General features: G+C 50.3%; 1 protein-coding gene across 13 annotated transcripts; it reads left to right on the top strand.

Annotated features, from left to right (window-relative positions):
* On the top strand, nt 1-23963 carry SIRT5 (sirtuin 5). 13 transcript variants are annotated; one of them, XR_014808824.1, is made up of 10 exons: nt 1-55; nt 4329-4489; nt 6718-6865; nt 9751-9884; nt 12301-12526; nt 15188-15275; nt 16138-16225; nt 18815-18938; nt 20787-20902; nt 23431-23963. XR_014808824.1 is itself a non-coding variant. In XM_084965821.1 (10 exons), the coding sequence occupies exons 3-10, from the start codon at nt 6751-6753 to the stop codon at nt 23504-23506; spliced, it is 933 nt and encodes a 310-aa protein (XP_084821947.1). In that variant the 5' UTR covers nt 1-2011; nt 2559-4489; nt 6718-6750; the 3' UTR covers nt 23507-23963.
* Nucleotides 23964-25482: the final 1519 nt, after the last annotated feature.

A 25482-nucleotide genomic window follows, 5' to 3' on the forward strand; every position in this document is an offset into this window, starting at 1 on the left:
GCCCCCGCGCCGGGGCCGCCGCCGCCGCTGCTGCTGCAGTTCCGACCTCCTGCAGGTGAGTCCACCCTGGGGCCGGGCCGGGCCCTCCGCGGCCTTCCTGGGCTCCAGCCCGGGGGTCCCAGCCGAGGAGGCGCTCTCGCCGGGCCGAGCGCACCCGCGGCCTGGGAACACGACGCGGACGCGGTCGGGCACGGAGGCGGGGCCAGCACGGCCGCGGTGCGCACGCGCAGCCAGCTCGGCCCGTCGGTTCCTGCGTCCGCGCGGAGTCAAGGGGGGAGGGGACGGGCGAGGGGGAGGGGAGCGGGCCTCGCTTCAGGGGGCGGGAGGGGGCCCAGGTCCAACAGGTGAGCGCGGAGGCTCCAGTCCCGTCATCTCCCCGGCACCACTGCGGCGGGAGAGACCGGGGAGGTTGGAAAGGCGGCCAGGGCGATGGGCCTGGTAGGCCGCTGTGAAGGGCGCGGAGCACGGAGTCCCCTTTGACCCGAGTCACTCTGGGCACTGCAGCAGCCCGGGGGGTGGGAGGGAGGGCGGGGAGGAGCGGTCGGATTCGGACGTCGTTTAAAACCGCCGCCGTCGGGATTTGCTGAGCATCAGGCTGTAAGTGTGAGATGTGAGAGGAAGGCAGGAGACGGGGCCCAGGAGGCTGGTGCTGAGTTCGGTGCAGAGTTCGGGCTTAGCTGTGTGAGGCGGGAGCCGTCTGTTGGACCTTGGGGGTGGGGGAGGGGACGCCCTCTTGAAGCCTTGGGTGGTTGGGAGATCCGAGAGGTAAGAGGAAAACCAGGAGAGGATCGCGACTGGAAGCACGAAGGAGCACGTGGTTCCGGGACGGGTGATCAGATGGGTCAGACAGAGGCTGGGCGCGATGCAGTAGGAGGATGGAATATTGGGTTCAGCAAGGTGACCTTGACAAGAGCAGGTGGGAGAGGGGGAGAGGGAGTGAGTCTGCCAGTGCTGATGGCTGGGGGCTGGTACATTGCATTTGGGCAGCTCGTAGGTGTTCAGAAGTATCTATTGAACACCCTTGTAAGTTTTTGCAGTTCCTTTGCAGTGTACTTATTGTGTATTTTAAATTAAGTGGGTTTTTTTTTTTTTTGTAAATTTCTTTTCTCTCCACCTCCTAATATAATCTTTCATTTATTGCATTTCTCAGAATTGGTGGGGTGCCCCCTTTTTTCTCTGCAGGGAACATACAGACGTTTTTCTTTTCTCATGGGTAGGTGAGTTTCAGGTTGCACAAGAAAGCCTGGTTAATGGGAGAATGCCATTCACCCAGAATAATATCGGTGTTTGGGAACCTATCCTGCACTCACAAAGCTCCCCAAATCCATGATGCAGGAGTTCATTTTTCTCCCCTAAGGCCTGTCTTCCCACCTGAAGATAAAATCAAGGCAGGATAATTGGTGGCTTCACCCTGGACAGTTTTCACCCCTGAGAGCTCTTATACCAGAAAACCTGAGCTCTTAGTCCTCTGACTCAACACACCGGGGGCCTTCTCTCCTTCCCTCCGGAGTATTTGCTTTTGCACTTGAAAGGGGTGGGTGAGCTTGTGGAAGGCAGAACCGCTGCCCACCCAGATCCCCCAGAAAAGCAGGTAAATATTGGCACAGAAGATGCTTCCAGTGAATACTTTGTGGTACCATCTCCAAAACAGTCTTATATTCTGAGCATTTCCAGTCATAGGAAATACATTTCAGGTGGCGGTGTTCAAAAACACAGAAAAGTTTTTAGTCTCCTTCATTTTCACATTTACTGAAAGACTTGCAGAATTTAGCAAAGCGATTCCCACATTCATTTTTTGAAAAATCATGACATGACTATGAAAACAGACAGTAGACCTGTTTGGCTTTTGTAGTAACCCCCAGGACCAAAATTATCCCCTCACTCATTACTTCAGATAGACATGAAAAACTTCGATTGCACTTATAAATTAGTATGATGAAAGATTTGAAATAAATCTGGAACTATTGAAACATGAGCAAGTAAAACTTTTTTCTTTTTTTTGCTTTTTAGGGCCACACCCGAGGCATATGGAGGTTCCCAGGCTAGGGGTCAAATTGGAGCTACAGCTGCTGGTCTGCACCACAGCCACAGCAACGCCAGATCTAAGCCGAGTCTGCAACCTTCATCACAGCTCATGGTGACGCCGGATCCCTGACCCACTGAGTGAGGCCAGAGACCCAAGCCGAGTCTTCATGGATCCTAGTTGGGTTCATTAACCCTGGAGCCACGATGGGAACTCCTAAAACTTTTTTCTATTTTGTTATTTTGAGTTTAGTATTAGAGTGAAGATAATTACCATGACTCAGTAATGAAAACATTTGAATAGAAAAACTTAAATGAAAAGTTATATGTAATGTTTTGAAGTTCACGTTGTGGCTCAGTGGTTAACAAATCCGACTAGGAACCATGAGGTTGTGAGTTCGATCCCTGGCCTTGCTCAGTGGGTTAACGATCTGGCGTTGCCGTGAGCTGTGGTATAGGTTGCAGACGCGGCTCGGATCCCGCGTTGCTGTGGCTGTGGCATAGGCCGGCAGCTACAGCTCCGGTTGGATCCCTAGCCTGGGAACCTCCATGTGCCGTGGAAAGCGGCCCTAGAAAAGGCACAAAGACAAAAAAAAAAAAAAGTTATATATAATGTTTTACCCAGATAATACAGGTCTTAATTTTATCAATCCTTATTAAAAAATAATCCTCAATATTCTCGAATTTTCGACAACTCTTTTTAATTAGCACATTCGATACTCAAGTTCAGGGGAGAATGAAGATTTGCCCTCATGGCACAGCCATCCCGCAGGGAACCCGTCATTTAGACCCTCATGCAGAAGAACTGTGCATCTAGAAATATAGTCAGTTGCTTTATGTTGATGCCTCTGTTGATTGAATTTTAAATCCTTAAATGCGTTTAAGTTTTAATGACTTTTAAAATGCTGCCTACATGTCTAAGAAAAAAATGTGACCATTTATTCAGAAGCTGTCCAGTATTCTTTGAAAATAAGTGGGAATGTTCTCTAACATTTAAAAACCTACAAAAGAAGAAAATATGAGTTCCCGTCTTGGAGCAGCAGAAACGAATCCAACTAGGAACCATGAGGTTGCGGGTTCGATGCCTGGCCTCGCTCAGTGGGTTAAGGATCCGGTGTTGCCGTGAGCTGTGGTGTAGGTACCTGTGGTATATGGCTGGCAGCAGTAATTCAGATTTGACCCCTAGCCTGGGAACCTCCATGTGCCATGGGTGCAGCCCTAAAAAGCACACTCACACAAAAAAGAAATAATTCTCCAGACCAAATTGATGCCTCCAGATTTAAATATTAGAACACCACAGTGCAATCCATCATCTTTGAGAGAAACAGCTGAAGATATTAAACACAAAATACATGTAACTTCAGGCAACACATAGGGAGCTTCTATAAAGTCAAGCAGTTTGTGGGACATTAATCTTTACAGTGTTTATCAAGATTTGCAAGTTTAACGGTTATCACCTATGACAATATTTTAAAGCCTCGAAGGGATGGGAGAAAACCCCCTTGGTAGTTACCGAAGCTGAGTGATGGGGTCATGGGATTCAGTATACTCTTCTCTTTTGGTATAATTTAAACAATTAAAGAAAACAACTGGTAGCCACACCTCACGTGTTCCCTACCGAGGTGTTCAAGTAGTTCGTTTTTCCACATCCATTGAAGTTTGTCAGAAGCTTATGCCCATGCTGGTGGATGATCCTGCCAAAGCCGTTTTCCTCCTGCTTCCTTTAAATAGAGCCCTGGGGGGGTTTTCGGGCTGGTCGGGCATCTGCACTGTTGCACTCTGCAGGATGCCCACAGGAATGGCCCTCCTTGGCCACGGACATCTGAGTCTGCCTGCCTCCTCCCCCTGGCAGCCTGGCAGCCAGGGGCCTTTTTTGGGCACTCCCTTTGCCTCTGACCTGCATTCCTTCTTTGCACAAATGACTGGGCAGCAGGAGGGTCTTGTCCCCTGAGGTTGTCATGGAAGCCAGCTCTACACCCTTTCCTCCAAGCGCCTCTCTTTCAGTGTCCAAGGGTCTTGTCCAGGCTTTGTGATTACAGCAGAGACAGCTTACAATGAAGATTTGTTGCCATGCTTGCTTCTAGTTTTTACATGAAGTTTATTGAAATGCAACTAACTTACACACTGTAAAATTCACCCCTTTTATGTTCTATGAGTTTTGAAAAACCACCACAAAAGAATTTTCCCAGCCACTGCCCTCCCCTTTCCCCAGGACCTAAAAACTAGGGAGGTGATTTCGTAGGTAGTCTTTTGCGTCTGGCTTACTCCACTTAGCATAATGCTTTTTTTTTTTTTTGCTTTTTAAGGCCAAAGCTGCTGGCTAGAGATCAAATCTGAGCTGCAGATGCCGGCCTGCACCACAGCCACAGCAACTCAGGATCCAAACCACTTCTGCAACCCACACTGACTCCTTAACCCACTGAGTGAGGCCAGGGCTCGAACCTGCATCCTCATGGATCCTAGCCAGGTTCGTTTTCCGCTGAGCCGCAATGGGAACTCGCATAGTGCTTTACTTTTTTCAAGAGAAAGCAACTTGGTTCTTGAAATAACTTGAGAGTTACAGAATTGTTGCAGGCATAGTATACAGAGTTCCCATGTACTCTTTACTCAGTTTCCCCTAAAGTGGGCATCTCACGTGACCTAGTTTAGGACAGTGATCTAAGCTAGGATGTTAACGTCGATACAGTGGCCTTAACCAATTGGCTGGCTTCATTCAATTTTTGCCACGCACGTCCCTTTTCCTGTCTTGAATCCAGTCCAGGATCCCACAGTGCCCGTCTCCTTCGCCTTCAAACTGGGACAAGCCCCCGGTCTTTGTCTTTCGAAGCCTTGATAACTTTGTTGAAGCGTCCTGGCTGCTTTCGCTGTAGAATGCTCCCTCAGTTGGGCTTAGAACAATTAACATGAGCTATTGCATTTTGGGAGAAAATGCCACTGCCCTGAAGCTCTCCTCTTCTCATCGCTTCATATCAGGAGGCTGATGGAGGCAGTATGTTCTTCTACCGGTGAACGTGTTAACTTTGACCATTTGGTCAAGGTCTCGTCTGCCAGGCTTCTCCACTGTCCTGTTACTGTTGTGCAGTACTTGGAAAATGCATCTGTGTTGCCGCGGTTGTTCTTTTTACTGCCGAATGGTATTTCATGGCGTGGATGAACCACAATTTGTTTCCCCATCTTTTCGCTGGTAGGCATTCGGCGTGCTTCCAGCTTTTGACCTGGTTCTCTCTGATAGGCCTGGGAACCATAACTCATTTCACAGAACACCAGACAAGGCCACCCCCTGCCTACGGTGAATCAGGACAAAAATAAGACAACTCCATAATTAGGGTCTGGGCCCAGACATAAATAACAACTTGGTCTAAACCACAAAAATGACAAAACCTCCTCCTCTCCTGGCTCACAGGAGGGCCGCTACCTCTTGATGCAGCCCAAGCCTCACACTTCCTTCCTCCTAGATGGGATTCACTGAAAGAGCCAATCAGAGCATCCTGTTTTCTGACAGGGTTCAGTCCAGAACAAGGCCTCCTCCCAGGAGTCGTTTCCCCCCACCACCACCACTGGCTTCCCCAACACAAGCCCAGGTCCTTTTCTAACCATCCCTGAAGCACCTGCAGCGCCGCACCCTGAGCTCCTCTGCCTTGCACCTTGCTCGGCTGCAGGTGTGTTCTGGGGCCTTGGCTGGAGAGCGCTGTCACTGCAGGTCATATAGAAACACCTCTCCTGGAGAGCCTTGCTTCCAGTCCTAGCTCCATCTATGCTCTTTCTCCCCCCAATTCTTGGGAAGTCTTTATTTTTTTAAAACACACATGCAAATAAGTACTGTGGTATAACTTGTATCCTTATATCTTGCAAAACACTGTATCACCTGACTTTCTTCCAATATTCGGGAGATTTCTGTCAAATTAGACCATTTTCATTCTGGTGGGTTTTTTATTTTTTAACATGGGAAATCGGAATATTGGAATGATTTATGGAACTAAATCTGCTTTGGCACAAACAGATTTTTGAGCCTCATCTTGCAGACATTTATTTTTAACTTCTTTTTTTTTTTTTTGGTCTTTTTCTCCTTTTAGGGCCACACCCGTGACATGTGGAGGTTCCCAGGCTAAGGGTCTAATTGGAGCTATAGCTGCCGGCCTACACCACAGCCACAGCCACACCAGATCTTAGCCACATCTGCAACCTACACCACAGCTCACGGCAATGCCAGATCCTTAACCCACGGAGCAAGGCCAGGGCTCAGACCCACAACCTCATGGTTCCTAGTCGGATCCTTTAACCACTGAGCCGTGAGGGGAACTCCAGAACCTGTTTTTCAAATGATTTCTGACATGGGATCTCTTGGTTCTCAAACTTGAGCTTTCGTCTGAACCACCTGGAACAGATGTAGGCTCCGCCCCCAAGGTTCCTGATTCCGTGGGTCTGCGGCAGAGCCAGTGACTTTGCATTTCTAACAAGATGTCAGGGGACACTTTTGCTGCCGTTGGTCTGTGGACCATGTTTTGTAAACCACTGCTCCACGACACCTAGGAGCGCCTGAGAACACCAATCAAAACAGCTTGTTTAGAGGATGAGTGCTGCGAAGATTGCTGCAGAAAATTTTTGTTCAGGTCATTCCTGCTTGTGTGTGTACATGCATGTCTTTGTAGAAATACAGGTGTTTTCTGATTGTTTCTCTTTGTGATTTTTCTACAGCCCATCTCAAAAAATTAGTGCAGAGAAAACCTGATGCCACCTCTCTGGGGCGTCCCGGGCCGATTACTTTCCCAGCTGCGTTGTGGGTTGACGTCTCCAGCCTCCGCACCAACCAGGATTTGCCCAACAATGGCTCGTCCAAGTTCAAGTAGGTCTCCCGTAGCCTGCCGGTAGCCTGCCGTCTCATCTCCAGTGGCATCTGAGAAAGTTCCTCCACTTGGAGGGGGAGTGTCTGCCTCGAAGTGGGCTCTGGGCAGGACCTTGGAGAAAGCCACTCTGTCCCCTTCTCCTTAGGGAGGCTCTTGCCAGGACAGGGTCAGAATCATCTCTTAGTAGCCAAGTTCAGTCCATGGAAGACATTCGGTTGCTTCTTCCAGAATGTTTGCATTTAAGCTTTTCAGGCATGATTTGTATTTTATTTTTTTAATTTATTTTAATTTTTTTATCTTTTTGCCTTTCCTAGGGTGGCTTCCTGTGGCATATGGAGGTTCCCAGGCTAGGGGCCTAATTGGAGCTGTAGCCACCGGCCTATACCAGAGCCACAGCAACGTGGAATCCGAGCCGCGTCTGCAACCTACACCACAGCTCACGGCAACACGGGATCCTTAACCCACTGAGCAGGGCCAGGGATCGAACCCACCGCCTCATGGTTCTTAGTCGGATTTGATAACCACTGCACTATGACAGGAACTCCATGATTTGTGTTTTAAACCCCTCACCTCTCAGCCGGTCCTGCGGTACTGTGGGGTTAAATTTTTTCCTGGACAGAAATGATTTGTATCTCTATGTGACACAAACCTACAAATTAATTCTGACCTGGGAATCTGCTCATCAGTAGGGTAACAGAGTTTACATTTGGCTCGGGCAAGTTCTGTCCATGAACTTGGAGGTCCTTCAAGGATGTGTGTGTGAAACCAGGAGTCATGGGAGCAGTTCCTCGAAAAGTACTGGTTCATTGTCTTATGAAGCGCCTTGTTCTTTCAGGAGATTAGATCAGATTACAAACTCTAAACTACAAAGATTGGGTTTCTTTTTCTGAGGTCTCCCTGGCTGGACAGCTTTAGTGGGCCTTATTGTTCACCCTGGTCTCTCTCTGAAAGGGCCGTGCGTTTGGGCAGAGCACTGGTGTGGGCAGCAGGCAGCTGGGCTGGTTATGCCCCAAGGGAAGTGTGCCGGGACCATCTTCGTTCCTTTGAGCTTATGCTGCTGAAAACATGGTCCCAGAGCTCCCAGAACAGCAGGAGAGGGAGCTGGAGCCCCTGCTGCATCGTTTCTGAGGGTCTGCTTTTATTCTTTGCTTGTTCTTACCAGTCATCAGTGAGGAAAGGAAGGGGGTGCTTTTTGCTTTTTAGGGCTGCAGCTGCAGCACATGGAAGTTTCCAGGCTAGGGGTCTAATCGGAGCTACAGCTGTCGCCCTGCACCACAGCCACAGGGGTCAAACCCGCATCCTCATGGACACTAGTTGGATTCGTTTCCACTGCGCCACAACAGGAACTCCAGATTGAGCCTTTTTTGGGCTGGTGGTAGCGGCAGCTCTGGGCTTTGGAGGGTAAGGAAGTCCATCCCTGCCCAGAGGGAGCCATCAGGTATGAGCATCCAGTCGGACCCACCCCAGCTTGGGGGTACGTGATGTTCAGTTTGCCGTCTCTGAGCCCCTCCCACCATCTTCCTTCCTTTCTGCATCACCGGTTCCATGTCTCAGGGGCACTGAGTCAGTGGTGAGGTTAATTAGCCTAGGTTGCCATTGACTCTGGGCAGGGGTAGCGGGGGAGTGGGGGGGGCACTAGAAAGCCTCCTCCAGCAGCCCAGCCAAGGAACCTGCTTCCATTTTTGCTGAACTTCCAGTGTGTTAGCACAGACTGGCCACTCCAGGAAGATGGCAGTGCCCAGGCAGACCCTGCCCCCGGGGCCCAGGCCAGCTGCAGGCCATGCTGGTCCACACCCGCTTCTCCGGGTGGGGGCCAAAGGGGGAGTCTTTGCTCCCACACTCAGGCTCAGCTCTGCTGAGCTGCTCAGGCCTGGCCTGCGAGGGCTGCAGCATCTCCTTACCCACGCAGGGGGGTTGCACAGCTGCAGTGCGTGGGAGAGGGTGTTGCTCTCAGCCACATGCTGTGCCTGGACCCAACCTCTGCAGGAGAAACAGTGGCACTTCCAAGTCTGGCCCCTCATTCTTGTCCTGGGACGATGACACGGCTTTCAGGGGCAAATTCCTGCGATGCAGTGAAGTGCTGAGTACAGAGCTTGGGGCGCAGCGAGCCCTCGCTAATGGGGGTCCCCTGCCCCTGTCGGTCTCAGGGTCTGAGATCGGGTAGGGGGATACCTGGGGCTGCAGGGCGAGGCCTTGGCTCCTGGAGGGCAGGCCATAGGCTGTGACAGCACGACCTGCTGTGGTGTTACTCTCTGCGTTCCGTTCCCTTGGTTGCCCCAGGCCTCTGAGGTTGCCACGTTGAAAAGACCAGCCCTTCCGTGGGCTGCGAAGGAGGCCATGTGTCCGGATGGGGCAGAGCGTTTGCTCGGAGGAGCGGTCCTGCCCCCTCCCTGGTCGTGATGCTGAGGGAAGGGCCATTAGCAGATCCTCGACGGGAAGTGAATGAAGGGAGGAAGGGAAGGCTTTGCGGTCCAGCGGGCCTGAGGTCCCCCCCGCAGGCTTGTTTTCCCCCATGACAAGGAAGATGCTTTCCCATCCGTTAGCCTGCTTAACCCTCCAGCAGCCCCGCTCTAGGGAAGGCGCCACTGTGCACAGCAAACAGCCAAGGGACCCAGGATGGCAGAGGCTCAGCCACTCACAGGAGTTCTCATTTGTGGGGGATGGGGAGGGGGGTAAGGGTGGGGTTCAGAGCCAGTGCTGTGCACCCCAAGACCGTCCTCTTTCTTAAGATGCTGCGCACTCACACGTGAGGTGCGTGGCGAGGTTTCCTGGGGTATCTTAAGGTAGAATTGCCCTCAAGGTCAAGTTTCAAGATACAGGCAATTGATTCGGGATGTAAATGTCCACTGGTCAGTGGGTTGATGAAGATTCATCCTCTTTTTAGGTATGGCCGACTTTCGGAAGCATTTTGCAAAAGCCAAGCACATAGTTGTCATTTCGGGGGCTGGTGTTAGTGCCGAGAGTGGGATTCCGACCTTCAGAGGAGCAGGAGGTTATTGGAGAAAATGGCAAGCTCAGGTTAGTCACATTTCCAGAACATTAAGAGGCTCTTCTTTTGTTTGTTTGTTTTTTAGGGTTGCATCTGCAGCATATGGAAGTTCCTAGGCTGGGGTTGAATCGGAGCTGCAGCTGCCGGCCTACACCACAGCCACAGCAATGCGTGATCTGAGCCGTGTCTGTGACCTACACCACAGCTCACGGCAACGCTGGATCCGCAGCCCACTGAGCGAAGCCAGGGATCAAACCTGGGTCCTCATGGATACTAGTCAGATTCGTTTCTGCTGAGCCACGATGGGAACGTCAAAAAATTCAGTTTTAAAAAAAATTTCGTGTTATAATTAATTTATAATGTTCTGTCAATTTCTGCTGTACAGTGAAGTGACCCAGTTGTATGTATATGTACACATTCTTGTTCTCGCATCATCCTCCATCATGTTCCATCCCAAGTGATGCGATGGATAGTTCCTTGTGCTACACAGTAGGATCCCATTGTCCACCCTCCAAATGCAACAGTTTTCATCTACTCACCCGAGACTCCTAATCCATCCCTCCCCCCCCCCGCCCCCCGGCAAACACAAGTCTTTTCTCCATGTCCACGGTCTTTTCTGTTTTGTAGAGAAATTGTTTGTGCCATATTTTATTTTATTTTGTTTTATTTTTTTAGGGCCACACCCACAGCATATGGAGGTCTAATCAGAGCTATAGCCGCTGGCCTACGCCAGAGCCACAGCGATGCCAGATCCAAACCACATCTGTGACCTACACCACAGCTCATGGCCATGCCAGACCCTTAACCCACTGAGTGAGGTCAGGGATCGAACCTGCGTCCTCATGGATGCTCGTTAGGTTTGCTAACCACTGAGCCATGACGGGAACTCCCATTTGTGCCATATTTTAGATTCCACATATAAGTGATATCATGTGGTATCTTTCTCTTTCTGACTTACTTTGCTCAGTGTGAGAGTCTCTGTTTCCATCCATATTGCTACAAATGGCATTAATTGGTCCTTTTTTATGGCTGAGTAGTATTCCATTTGTGTGTGTGTGTGTGTGTGTGTGTATGTATATGTGTGTATATGTGTATATATATATATTCATTCATCTGTTGATGGGCATTTTTAAAAATTTGGGTTTTATTGAGAAATATTATAATGCAGTAAAGTTCATCAATTTTAAGTGTACAATTCAGTGAGTTTTCACACATGTATACAGTGGTGTAGTCACCACCACAATCACAGCGAGAACATCCCTGCACCCCAGAATATCCGTGCCCCCCTCTGCCCCCAGTCCAGGAAATCCCAAGTTTTAGAGGGCGGGGAAATTCGTCTCTTCTTCATGGCTCCCTCTCCAACTCTGGCTCACGCAGATGCTTAATAGATTTTTATTGGCTGAAGAAAGGTGGTCATAAAAATTCCTTCCATATATGACTTCCAGATTTAGTGGGTAATTTCCTGTTGAGCAGAGGGTGGATGAATCTTCCTTCCTCTGTTCAATGTTTCAGGCTGGCACAGGTTTGGGAGGGCTTGTTCCCCCTCTGCTGCCTCCTGGCGAGACTGGAATCATGTGAAAGGCAAAGGAGGGAGACGAGTGGGGGGGGGCCCTGAGGGTCCCGCAGAAGGAGGACGCAGCCCTGGATTCGTGCAGCCAGGCCCAGGGTGTCAGGAGGGGCTGGGAGGGCGTGGTCAGTGCTGTCAGAGCAGCTCAGGGTTTGACCCCGGCTGTGTTCCAAGGGTGTGGGTCCGTGTGTCACCCCTCACTGCTTCAGGCCACTCGGGTTCGAGGCAGAGGGCAGGAAGGAAGTATAGGACCAGCGTGGGCACCCGCAGCACAGAGGATCCACTCCCCAGGTGGAGGCCGACGTCACCACCAGGTAGAAGGGTGACCTTGGGAGTGAAATAAAATGCGTAATTCCATCCCCACCACAGTGCAGCTTAGGGGATATTTCAGTCACTGCTTAGGATTTCCTCCCCCTGCCGGCTCCCAGCCCGGCAGCCCCCAGCCACGCTGCTATTCCACTGGAGCCTGAATTTGTCTCTCCTAGAGGAGGAATCATACTTTAAAAAAGTTTTTATAGGCTTTTGCATTTTCCTCTGTCGTGGATAAATGAGTTGACTTCTACGATGAAGAGCTTGTGACAAACAGATTTCAGCCTAAGTTCCCTTCCCACCTGTCGCACTACTTCACGTCCCTAACTTACTGGGGTGGAGGGTGGCAGAGGCTGCACCTTCCCCGCCTTGTCCCTGGAAAAATTAAAACCGATTTCTCCAGGGTCCCTCATGGGTCCCAGGCCCCCGGCCTGTCCTGTGTGCCCCTGGCGTGACCTCACAGCTGCCTGGCTGCTGAGAGCCAAGGGGGCCTGGAGGGGGTGCCCGCCTGGCTTCTGGAGCATCAGCGCCCCTTTCCCTCCCTGACCACCTCCCATGTCTCCCCCCAGGACCTGGCCACCCCTCAGGCCTTTGCCCGAAACCCGTCCCGGGTGTGGGAGTTCTACCACCACCGGCGGGAGGTGGTGCAGGGCAGGGCGCCCAACGCCGGGCACCTGGCCATCGCCCAGTGTGAGGCCCGGCTGCACGGGCAGGGCCGCCGGCTCGTGGTCATCACCCAGAACATCGACGAGCTGCACCGCAAGGCTGGCACCAAGAACCTTCTGGAAATCCATGGTGAGGGACCCTCAGTCTCCCGTGGGAGGGGGAACCAGACCTGGTGACGTATGTCCTGCTGGGTCCCAGCTGCGTCAGAGCCATAGCTTAACACGATCCTGGAGTGCGGGGTGCTCTGGAGGAGTCCGGGCTGCACGCTGAACGCTCTGCCCTCCCCGGGGTCTGATTGAAGGGCCTCGTGCTCCCAGACAGCCACCCAGCAGGGCTAGGGCGACACGGGAGCTGTGGGCCCCTGAACAGCTGTGCTGTCTCAGGACCAGGCCCCAGAGACCTGGCGCCTCGGGGATCCATTTAGTCCCCGGCCCCCAGATTGGCACCTTCCGCAGCGGCTGTGCCCAGGAGCTGCCGGCGCAGTGACCGTCGCTGCAGCGAGCACCAGGTCTGTGACTCCGGGGCAGCTGGGCTCGGGTCCCTCTGCTTCTTGCTCTGCCCAGAGGACTCCCTCCGCGTCCCTCCCTCTTCTTCGACCTCTCCCCTTGGCCCTCACCACAAGCCCGGTCAGAGCATACGCGGGCACACGAGGATTTCATTTAAAAGTCAACAGAAGTTCAGTCCCAAGGAATGCATTTCAAATCGCGGCATTTCCGGAAGCAGTGGCCCCGTGGGGAAGGTGTCTGGTTCTTCTCTGGGGGTGAAGGTGCCCGTTTTTGCCCGGGCTTGTGGTTACCCTGGCGATGCAAGTTAAGTGCTTGCTGTTCGCTTGGATCCTGTCTCGGTTTTGTGTCCCAGCACCAGTCACCTGCTAACTGAGAGTCTTTCTGGCACCTTCTGCTGCTGGGTCTGGGCCACTGTCCACGTGGCTCTTCTTTGCAGTTTCAGAATATCGGCTGTCACTTGCCGTGTACAAAACGGTAACACCCATCTTCCAGAGTTGTTTTCAGGATTAAGTGAGATATCGTATGCACATTAGTTGGGACTTTTTGGGTTGTGAGTGATGAGAATGCTCCCCATTTGGTAAAAAATAAAAGAAAACCCCTCCTTTTATCCAACTGAAGATGCCATCAATTCTAAGATGCGTTATGTTTTCAATGCGAAAGAAGATTATCTGCCTAAACTGTGGCATTATCCCTTAGAATTGTTTTCTTATGCTCACGGAAGAGGTGCCTTAAAACTTAACTTAGACATGGATGTTTAGAAGCAGCGTCACTCTTGTGCGTGTAAAAAGCAAAATATGGGGGAACTCTAGTGGTTTAGACATTCCTTGCTGTTCAGCTCACTGTTCAGACGTCTGAGTGCCTCCGGGGCATCAGTGACCATGCCTTCCCCAGGGCCGTGGTCTGTGCCATCCCTGGGATCCGTGACGCTGTGTTTTCCCGAGAGCATGTGCCCCATTCTTTTTGGGGGTCTTTTCCAAGCCGCTGACACTCGTTCTGCATGCTTGCTCTTGCACTTCTCTCCATCTCACCGGAAGGTGGCAGGGGGAGGGTTCTAGACAACCGCCAGCATTTGTTTCCTTCCTCTCATGGCCCCTCAGTGGTTTGTTGGCTGAAACATCCCCTGGACGTTGCCTTGGTCCATTCAAGCCAGCGAGAATTAGCCCCAGGTCACCCCACGTTTCCATCTGCATCACCATCCTTCACCCAGTCTGTGCAGGTGTGACAGCCACCTGGCCTCCATCCTCCGGTAACAGCTGGAGGACACGTCTGGATTTCAGAGACATAACAGGTGGAAAGAGGGGCATATAAGGCTGGCAGAATTGGCACACGGGCTCACAAAACGGAGGAGCCCTGGTGGAGCCCAGTCGTCATCGGTCTCCCTTTCCTCCTCTCCCTGCATCTCACTCTCGCCTTCCCTCCCTTTGTTTACTCTGAGTTAACCCCCCTTCTCCCCCTGCAGTTGACCGGCTGCACGCCAGCGCCAGTGCAGTGCCTCTGGGGGCTCTGGGCTCCCTCTAGATTAGCTGTCTCCCTGGAAAATATGTCTCTGGATGGCCTTGACTGGGTCACTTACCTCCTTTTTGTCCAGACGCTGCTGTGAGAAGGATAGGGTGCTACGCTTGGACCAGGCTGGAGCTCGTGCCCGAGCTCAGGTTTGGGGAGGTGACTCTCCGCTCCATCAGCGCGTGGGCTCGACGAGAGGTGGTCCCCAGGGAAGGGATCCCAGACAGAAGGCAGCACGTGTGTCCACTGCAGCCAGCACCGGGCACGTGGTGAATATTTAGTGAGTTGAGGTCAGTCAGTTACGGCTGGTCTGCACAATTCTTTGCTTCATTTCTTAGCTGAATATTTTTTGAGCTGCCCTGGTGGAAAAGATTCCAGCTTTGTTAAGTCAGAATGAAGATGTAGTAAAACACATCCCAGGCTGTTGAACCTCTTCTCAGGCCTGTACTTACTAGATCCTGCCCTTGGGTTTAGAGTGGCTGCTTCTACCCCCTGGACCACTTCAGTTCCAGCTGGACATCCGGGGAATCAGAGTCCCTGGTCGCGTAGTAAGTTGTCTCACCTGCCTCCAGCTCACCCCTCCAGCTTACCAAGCGCAGGAGGCAGGTGTTCCTGGCGTGTTCGAAGGTACCACGTGCTTTCATGTTTCCCATGAAACCCGGGGTGGCCCCGTTTGTTAAAATGACGTGTACAAGCGAAGTTAGTTTGTACCCTTTTATGTGTGGAGAGGATTGCTCTTCCTCATCCTGAATTCTGGTCTTGTTTAACTTGTCTTTTTCAGGTAGTTTGTTTAAAACCCGGTGTACCTCTTGTGGAGCTGTAGCTGAGAATTACAAGAGTCCAATTTGTCCAGCTTTATCAGGAAAAGGGTAATTATCCGGCATTACAGGATGGACACATGTTCTTTTCTCTTTTAAGTTGAATATAAATGTGAAGAAATTGAACCTTCAGCTACAATTCCCATGGATATTTATGCGAAATAAGACTACATACAGTAGTATGAGAAAAGAGATGTTTTGCTCACAGTTTACAGTGTTCAGTGCAAACCACAGGATCTAACTCTCTGTAATATAACCCCGGCTTTGTATTTAAAGACACACACACACACACACACACACATCACCATGTTGTTTGTATTTAAAGACACACACACACACACACACACACACACACACACACACACATCACCATGTTGTTTGTATTTAAAGACACACACACACACACACACACACACACACACATCACCATGTTGATGTATCTGCATATAGATAAAAGCCCAGAAGAAAATTCAACAAAAGATTAACAGGAATGGTGGGATTGTGGGCAGTTTTGATTTCTTCTTTGTATCATTTTGAATTTTCCAGCATTTCTATGATGAACATTTACTCTTATTATAATTAGGGAAAAAAATAAGAGTAGACTCAGAATATGGGGGAAGGTTCTACCTGGCCATTTAAATCAGTATAAATTATACAAGTAATGTATTAATATGATGTCATCGCCGATGATTCCAATTATGATGACAAAGGCAGGCCGTGGAAGTTCTCCACCCCTCCTGACATACAATTCCCTCTCTGGAGGGAGAACCACTGGTAATTAGTAGTTTGGTATCCATCCTTCTAGAACCCTTCCAAGTCAGTGTGTATTCGTTAGGCGTTTGGTACCATATGCTGCCAGGCAGGTGGGCACTCTTACTGGGTTATCTTATTTCTTTGTTCTTCAATGACCCAGGACATCGTTTCTTCTCTGATATTATTTGCTCCAGTGCTCCAGAACCTGAGACTCAAGATGCCAGAATCCCAGTTGAGAAACTCCCTCGGTGGGTAAATAACTTTGATCCGTATTTGATGTTCCGGGTTGCGAAAAAAGAAAATTAGGAGTCTGAATCTAAGTTCATTTGGCCAGATGCCTCTTTCACGGGCACATGCAGAAGCCAGCCGTGACTCGTGAGGTCAAGGGCGAGAGGACAAAGGACGAGCCAAACCAGGCTTAAGAGAAGCACTCGTGCCTGTGCCTTTTGGCTGTGTGCTGTGGCGGGATCCTTGGCAGCCTGGAAGGTTTCAGAAGCTGTCGCGCTGCAGATGCTTTATCCAGTGTGTGTCCAGCCTGGAGCCTGCGTCTTGGAACTAGGAACTGACTGGTCACTAAGCCTTAGCTCGTCCTCTTCGTCTTCCTCCTCCTCCTCCGTTATTAGCCTGGGGTGACAGGGTCTGTGAGAGGTCTCTCAAAGGCGATGTCAGAGGACCAAACAGAATTTTCTTTTCTTTTTTTTTTTTTTTGGTCTTTTTGCTGTTTCTTTGGGCCGCTCCTGCGGCATATGGAGGTTCCCAGGCTAGGGGTCGAATTGGAGCTGTAGCCACTGGCCTACGCCAGAGCCACAGCAACGCAGGATCCGAGCCACGTCTGCAACCTGCACCACAGCTCACGGCAACGCTGGATCGTGAACCCACTGAGCAAGGGCAGGGACCGAACCCGCAACCTCATGGTTCCTAGTCGGATTCGCTAACCACTGCGCCACGACGGGAACTCCTTCTTTTCTTTTTATACCTGCACCTGTGGCCCATGGACGTTCCAGGCCAGGGGTCGAATTGAAGCCACAGCTGAGGCCTAGACCACAGCCACAGCAACACTGGATTCGAGCCGCATCTGCAACCCATGCCACAGCTTGCAGCAACGCTGGATCCTTAACCCACTATTTCAGTTGAGCGAGGCCAGGGATGGAACCCACATCCTCACGGAGTCTACGTCAGGTCCTTCACCCGCTGAGCTACGATGGGAACTCCCTCAAAACCAGACATTAAAACGGGGCTTCCAAAAGTGTTTCATAGAGCATTAGATCCGTGCGATGTCGATAGGTATTACCTGGAAAAAAGATGTCATGTGCTCAAATGAATGTGGGAACCCCAGATTGAACAAAGTCCGTTTGCTTTGCTGCAGGACTCCTCAGAGCGCTGAGTCCGTGAAAGTACATCGTTACCCTCCCCGAAGTGATTCCGCTAAGATTTCACCCACTTACTGAACCACAGAAACTTTTTAATTTTTTTAATAAGGGTTTTCAGGAGTTCCTGTCGTGGCTCAGTGGTTAGCAAATCTGACTAGGAACCATGAGGTTGCGGGTTCGATCCCTGGCCTCACTCAGTGAGTTAAGGATCTGGCGTTGCCGTGAGCTGTGGTGTAGGTTGCAGACGCAGCTCGGATCCCTTGTTGCTGTGGCTCTGGTGTAGGCCGGTGGCTACGGCTCTGATTGGACCCCTAGCCTGGGAACCTCCATATGCTGCAGGTGCAGCCCTAGAAAAGACAAAATGACTAAAAAAATGGGATTTCATTACTAAATTCTAAAGTTTGATCTAAAAGTTTTGATCTAAAGAATTGTGAGTTGGAGGTTAATATGATGAATATATAAGATGACCTATGGGTGGTCGTGAGTGAAAGATGAGAGATTTTTTATTTTTATTTTTTTGTCTTTTTAGGGCCCACCTGAGGCATATGGAGGTTCCCAGGCTAGGGGTCAAATCAGAGCTGCAGCTGCCGGCCTGCACCACAGCCACAGCAATGTGGGATCTGAGCCGCACCTGCACCGCAGTTCACAGCAATGCCAGATCCCTAACCCACGGAGCGAGGTCAGGGATCGAACCCGCGTCCTCATGGATGATAGTCAGATTCGTTTCCGCTGAGCCACGATGGGAACTCCAAGGTGAGAGATTTTTAGCAACGGACACTGGAAAACTTGGCTGTAGATGGGACAAGAGAGCGGCGAATCTGTGAGAAGATGAATGAGGTCGTTAATGAAATTAGCAGGTACTCGGCATGTTGGAGGCACATCCGAGTCCCCGATTCCTCCCGGTCGGGGTAATTGTGCACCGTTGTGCCCATGAGTGTGAGGAAGGACCTGGGAAAGAAAAAGCTGTTTCCAAAGGGAACATCAAGGCTCGGGCCTGGCATTTCTGTGGCTGTGGTCTTGGCTGGCAGCTGCAGCGTCTCTTCGACCCCTAGCCTGGGAGCGTCCATATGCCGCAGGTACAGCCCAGAAAAAGCGAAAAATTAAAATTAAAAAATTAAAAAAGGAAGTGACTTTCAAGGTGAGTCCCTGGAGTCACTGGCTTTCTAAAATGAAAAAACAGAAAAAAGAAAGAACATGGAGGTTGGCTGAAGCCTGTAGGCCAGCAAGTCTCCCCAGAGCATCCAGATGCGATAGAAACTTGACACCGGCACCTAAAAGCAGGACAAGCTCAGGTGGGCTAGGAGGGAGGGGGGATGAGGAGGCTCAGGGTGACCTCTGCGGACAGACTGGAGTTGGGGCAGCCCTTGGCCTTCCCCTGACCGCCCCTGCCCCGGGCAGACCTCCGATAGAGCATTTATCAAGACCTGCAGGTGCTCAAGGCTTGGGTGAAGGATGACACTCTTACAGGTGTGAAGAGGCGGGATGCGGGGGCCTGCTGCGACCTCACGTCGTGTGGTTTGGAGAGAACCTGGACCCTGCCATCCTGGAGGAGGTTGACAGAGAGCTGGCCCTCTGTGACTTGTGTCTAGTGGTAGGTCCCGCCCTTCTCTGATCCTGGAGATGCTCTGAAACCCCAGGCCTGGGGTCGGGGTGTGGCTTCCTCCCTCTCTCCCTTCCTGCCTCCTTCCCCTCCTTCCTTCCTTCTCTTCAGGGTGTGTTGAGAGGTCTGGGGGTGTCTTACAGAAAAACTAAGAGTGACTAAGATATGATCTTAAAATATAAAACTCTGTAAGTCCACGTCTTAGGCTTCTCAAAGCCTTTCCCCTCCAGAAAAAAAAATAATGAAAAAGCATGTTACTGGTTTTGATTTTGAAAGTAATATATGCTCATGATTAAATCTGAAAAAATACCAAGAAGTATAAAATTATAAAGAAGAAGTTAGAAATCACCAATAATTCCACCATCCAAGAAGTAGTCACTGTGCGCGTTTGGTGTGTTTTCGTCTAGACCAGAGGTGAGCAACCTGTGATCATTTACCTTATCTCGTGGCAAAGTTTTATTGGAACACAGCCATGCCCAGTCTTCTGTGTATTGTCTCTTGACTGCTGTCACTCTGATGGCAGAGCCAAGTGCGGGTGACAGAAGCCGTGTAGCCTGCAAAACCTACAGAATTTGCTGTCCAGCCTTTTACACCAAGTTTACCCACAGGGTCTAGACCTTTGTGCAGATGTGCACACAGTCACATTCAAAAGTGGGTTCCTACGCGCTATTCTGTTTTGAAATGACTTTATTCACAGAGCAGTTCATTTGCCATATTTCATGTCACTGCCTCCAAATGCACATCATCTTCTAATTGGCTGCATCTTTGGCTGTTTCATTGTTTGGATGTAAAAGGACGTAGTTCATTCATCCTCCATTGTTGGGCGTTTAGACTGTTTGATGTTTTGCTGTTTTAAACCCAGCTGTGATGACTCGCCTTAGAACGCTTAGCACGCGCTCTCCAAGTTACCTCCCGAGGACAGATTTCCTAGAAATGGAATTAACCAGACAAAGGGCGTGCATATCTCAAGTTCTCCTTAGCACGTCTCTAAAAGCCAAGGCCCCCCTCTTGGGTGCGTATCCATTCAGCTGGTACGTCTTGCAAACCCGGTGTCGGGTCTGGCATCGGTGTGCTCATAGATGGTCGGGCGAGGGAAGCTGGCTCGTAAACCTTGCCCGGCCTCCCATTCCTGTAAAGAATGTTCATAAATGTAGATTCATGGAGAAAAACCCGAAAGCATGTACATCACAATGTGAACTGGGAGTGATGATCTCGGAGAAGGAGGATTATTCATGACATATATGTTTTCCCTTTGAATTTTTTTTTCTTTTTTTTTGCGTTTTAGGGCCACACCTGAGGCATATGGAGATTCCCAGGCTAGGGGTCCAACTGGAGCTACAGCTGCCAGCCACAGCCACAGCCACACCAGATCCGAGCCTCGGCTGCAGCCTACACCACAGCTCACGGCAACGCCAGATCCTTAACCCACTGAGTGAGGGCAGGGATCGAACCCGCAACCTCAGGGTTCCTAGTCGGATTCGTTTCCACTGCGCCACGGCGGGAACTCTTCTTTGGATTTTCTAACTTAAAAGGAACGTGGATCATCTGCACAACCAGAATATGAACGAACCCCCTTTGGGCGACGATGGCGTCGAGACTTGGCCCCTCGGTCCGCGTGCTCACCTCTCCTTTTCACATCACGTACTCTTCCTGAATTCTGGGGGTTAGGGGCTGCCTCCCACCTTCCCCTTTGCCCCCAGACCTTCTGGGTTTATCCCATCCAGCTGAGCTTCCTGCACATCTGCAACCACAAACTGCTGAGTCTGTGTAAGGTTTTCTGAGACGGTGCTTCCTCCCTGCAGTGTGGTCACTTGTCCGCCTGGTTTGTTTGCTCCCTAGGTGGGAACGTCCTCGGTGGTCTACCCCGCGGCCCTCTTCGCCCCACAGGTGTCCGCCCGGGGAGTGCCGGTGGCCGAATTTAATGTGGAAGCGACCCCCGCCACCAACAGATTCAGGTACGTCCCCAGCCCGGTGGGAGATGGACGGCCCAGGCGGGTTTGGATGCGCGCGTCCAAACAGATTTTACCTGCTGTTCTAATTTAAAAACACGGGCGTTTGTGTTGTCTTATCTGGCCTGTAGTTGTTCTGATGGAAGCAAACGAGAGATGAATGGTAGACTACGGTATCTCCGTCTTTTTACAGGGAGTTTGCCACTGGGCTTTTGGTTTTCACAGCTTGAAAGTCCTTCTGTGATTCTTTAGACTTGGCTTTCATCTGTATTTTTAAGCTGGATTTAGGAATGGCATTTGGAGTGGGTCTGTGCATACTCAGCACGAAGCCGGGGACACCCACGCAGAGCTTGTCCCCCGGTGTCCTCCCTGCCGGGCTGCCTGGGCAGACTCCTTTCTGATCGCTTTTTTGGCCACGCTTGTGGCATGTGGACGTTCCCGGGCTAGGAATCGAACCCGTGCCGCAGCTGTGACCTTTACATGGGTGTGGCGTCCTTTACCCACTGAGCCACCAGGGAGCTTCCTCATCTTCCTTTTTTTTTTTTTTTTTAACCTCAATGAATTTTATTGCATTTATAGTTGTACAATGATCCTCACAACCCAATTTTATAGCATTTCCATCCCAAACCCCCACCCCCACCCGTCTTCACTTTTAATGTAGTTCCTATATTCCTGGCAGTCTGAGTCCTTTCCAGAATAAGGTAGACTATAAATAACACATAAATAAAATATAAGGAGTTCCCATCATGGCTCAGTGGTTAACAAACCTGAGTAGCATCCATGAGGATGTGGGTTTGATCCCTGGCCTTGCTCAGTGGGTTAAGGCTCTGGCGTTGCCGTGAGCTGTGGTGTAGGTTGCAGACGCAGCTTGGATCCCGCATTGCTGTGGCTCTGGCGTAGGCCGGTGGGAACCTCCATATGCCGTGGGTGTGGCCCTAGAGATGGCAAAAAGAGAAAAACAAACAAACAACCCCCTCCCCCGAAAAAAGTAGAATGAAATATAAGATTTTACTGAAGCTTCTTGTCATTCCTTTCATCAGTGGTTTCTATCTCCTACATATTTTTATTTTTCTTTATTTATTTATTTTTGTCTTTTTGCTATTTCTTGGGCCGCTCCTGCGGCATATGGAGGTTCCCAGGCTAGGGGTCGAATCGGAGCTGTAGCCACTGGCCTACACCAGAGCCACAGCAACGCGGGATCCGAGCCGCATCTGCAACCTACACCACAGCTCACGGCAACGCCAGATCGTTAACCCACTGAGCAAGGGCAGGGATCGAACCCACAACCTCATGGTTCTTAGTCGGATTCGCTAACCACTGCGCCACGACGGGAACTCCCCACCTATGTATTTTTAAAATTCCAGTGACAGGGTATCACCCTAGAGATTCTTATGTAACTGAATGTGAATGTGAGGTGTCTCCTGGTTTTTATAAGCTTTTCCTCAGTGATTCTGATGTGCAGCCGGCATGAGAACCAATGCTCGAAGTCTTCATTGGGGTAAAATTGTGTCACAGGCGGTGTGGAAACCACTTACCTATAACCCTCTTCAGGGAGTGAGCTGGCTTCGTCCTAGACTCTCCAGGTCTTTTTAACCAGCCACGGCCTATGTCCTAGGCCGTGCTTCCTCAGCTGTGTCTTATAAGCAGCGGGAACCAGGAAGACGCCTTTTAAAAAACTGACTTCTCAGAGTTCCCACTGTGTCTCAGCGGGTTAAGGACCCAGCGTTGTCTCTCTGAGGATGCGGGTTCGATCCCTGCCCTCGCTCAGAGGGTAAAGGATCTGGCGTTGCTGTGGCGGTGGTATAGGCCAGCAGCTGCAGCTCCAGTTCGAGCCCTGGTCCAGGGAACTTCCACAAGCTGCAGGTGCAGCCATTAAAAATAATAATAATGTGACCAGTTTTTTTTATTTCATTTTTAATTGTGCTCAGTTGCTTTTCTTAGTAATAATGCACAGAAATTTGTTGGGTTTTCCCCCTGCGCTAAATGTTTTCCTTGAAGGAAGCAAAAGTTGTTAGGTTTTCTTCTTTTCTCCCCTCCTCTTTCTCTGTTTTTCCTGCTTTCTGCCAAGTTCAGGCTAGTCGTGAGTTCCAGAGGGCGGCTTGAGAGGCCTCAGCTGATGCCTCAGTTAAAGTCCTCATGGTCTGTGTGGTGCCTGAGGTGCTTCTCCTCTTGTCCTTAGTACCTGTGAGTGCTGTTCTGTGTAGTAGGTAAGGTTTCATAAAGCTTAGAATTTCAGTTATGAGCTTGGCTAAGCAATCACAGAATGCACTTTATAATCAAGTCTCCCCTTCTTCCTTGAAATAAAATTCTCATTTGTAACACCTCAATTCTAGGCATTTGCTTTCCCAGATGCCCTTGGTGACTGACGTGTCTTTGTTTGGAATTGTCAGACACCAGATGACAGAACTGGGCTCCAGAAGGCATAAGACTGCATGTGTGAGAACCTGGCTTTCACTCTGGATGTAACAGAGTTGACTTTCTGTAGCAGAATGTTCATTTTGCTCATAACTGCCATACCTCGTCTCCTGCTTCAGGTTTCACTTCCAGGGGCCGTGTGGGACGACTCTTCCTGAAGCCCTAGCTCCTCATGAAACTGAACCTGTCTCTTAGTCGTCCCGGGGAAGGAAGAGATCACAGCACACCGAAGTACCAGGCCACCGACGGGAGGAGCTGCCTTGCCGATGGTGAGCTGGAGGTTGGAAGGTCTGGCAACATCTTGTGATTCTCCGGTTGGAATCCTCACTGCTGCCAAGTGACAGGGACGTAGAAGCAGGGGGAGTAAAGGTGTTCGGAAGTCATAGAACTTCTGAAGTCAATTCATGGGATTTGGTTTGAACCGAAACACAAGGTGCCTCTGACACGTTTGGTTGGTGACGGGGAGGGACACAAGTTTGTCAGGAAATGATCTAAAAGACGTAATTTTCCGGATTGTATTTCTGCTCTTTGGGCAAGGCTAGAAGTAGAGGGCTAAAGCCCTGGTATTTGTGACTTTTGCACAAGGTTTGGTGGAAAATAAAAGCACTCTCTACAGCCGGTCATTTGCTGTATAAAGATGGTTATCCAAAAAGCTGTCTTCGTTGGGGGCTTTTTCTTTTCCGTGTTTACCTTGTCTGGCTGCCTTCTTACCTCCGGGTCCAGAGAGAGAGCTTACACCATGAACTCATGCTCCTGCCAGGAAGGAAGGGAAACGTCACAGCCAGGTGGAAAATCAGGATAAGAGAGAATGATGCAAAATGTGTCGACTCTGTGGATACACACAGCCGCCTCTCATTTAGCACCACCTTTCTCAGCAGCCAAGGGGGAAAGGGAGCTGCAGGTTGGCCGTTTCTCAAGATCGTAAACAGAAGCACGCTCCTCCTCCCCACAAACACAAGCCCTGTGGGGTCTGCCAGGCTTTCCAGACACTGAATTTCTTCGAAGGGAGTTTTTCCGGGGAGACTTTAATGATGTATGCTCGTGGTCATGCTCCCTTGAGGTCAGGTGGGAGGAATATAGCCTTCTCGAGTCCCACCGTCGAATCCAGCACCACGAAGGCCTGCGGGCAGCCAGCATCAGAGGCTTGATGGGGAGGAGTGGCAGGAAGGACGTACATTCGAGGTAGACTCCCTGGGCAATTGTGCAGCTGAGCCACGTCACCTCCACCCCTTACAAAAATTGCATCTAACATGACACCCTTGGCTTTTTGATGACAAGACACTGTGACAGAAAACCCTGTACTGTGTTTGCAAGTCCTGCCCTTTAATAAATCCTAAGGATCCCTTGCACGAGCAAGAGGGGGGTCCGTAAGCCTCAGGGAAGCTCAAGGACCAGCCAGGCTCCCTCAGGACTCCCTTCAGACTTTCCACGGGTGGGTCAAAGCATCTACACTGAGGGGCTTGTAATACTTCTCATGCAGTTTTTGTGTAGAATACCTTTCTTCACTTCTAATAGCTTTGCGGTAGGGCTTCTCAGAGTGTGCACTATCCATCTCCCTAGTGTTAGCCGTGATTCAAGTCAGCATACTGTCTCAGAGTCTGATTATATTTTTCATTTGTCGTTTCTATCTGACCAAGGCGTATTTTATTTTTTATTTTTTATTTTTTTTTTGTCTTTTTGCTATTTCTTGAGCTGCTCCTGCAGCATGTGGAGGTTCCCAGGCTAGGGGTCGAATCGGAGCTGTAGCCACCGGCCTACGCCAGAGCCACAGCAACGCGGGATCCGAGCTGCGTCTGCAACCTACACCACAGCTCACGGCAACGCCGGATCGTCAACCCACTGAGCAAGGGCAGGGACCGAACCCGCAACCTCATGGTTCCTAGTCGGACTCGTTAACCACTGTGCTACAACGGAAACTCCAAGGTGTAAATATTTTAGAATTCTTCTTTTCAATTCCCTTCCTCCTAGGCCCTTGGCACCAGTGGCTTTTTTTGTTTCTATTTTGCCATTTTTGTTCACCTTTTAGTCTTGTTTTTAAACTAGGAATTGCTTCTAAATCCGAGAAGATGAAAAGAGCATTGAAAATACTACAAAATTCATGTGAGGCAGGATCATTTGACTTAATTTAACATTACTGAACATCAACCATATGAGAGATGTTAGAAATACAG

The sequence above is a fragment of the Sus scrofa genome, chromosome 7 (genome assembly GCF_054392235.1).
Source record: "Sus scrofa isolate SSC_HxYL_T2T_F1_AM1 chromosome 7, Sscrofa_HxYL_maternal_Yorkshire_Landrace_v2.0, whole genome shotgun sequence".
NCBI classification, from domain to species: domain Eukaryota; kingdom Metazoa; phylum Chordata; class Mammalia; order Artiodactyla; family Suidae; genus Sus; species Sus scrofa.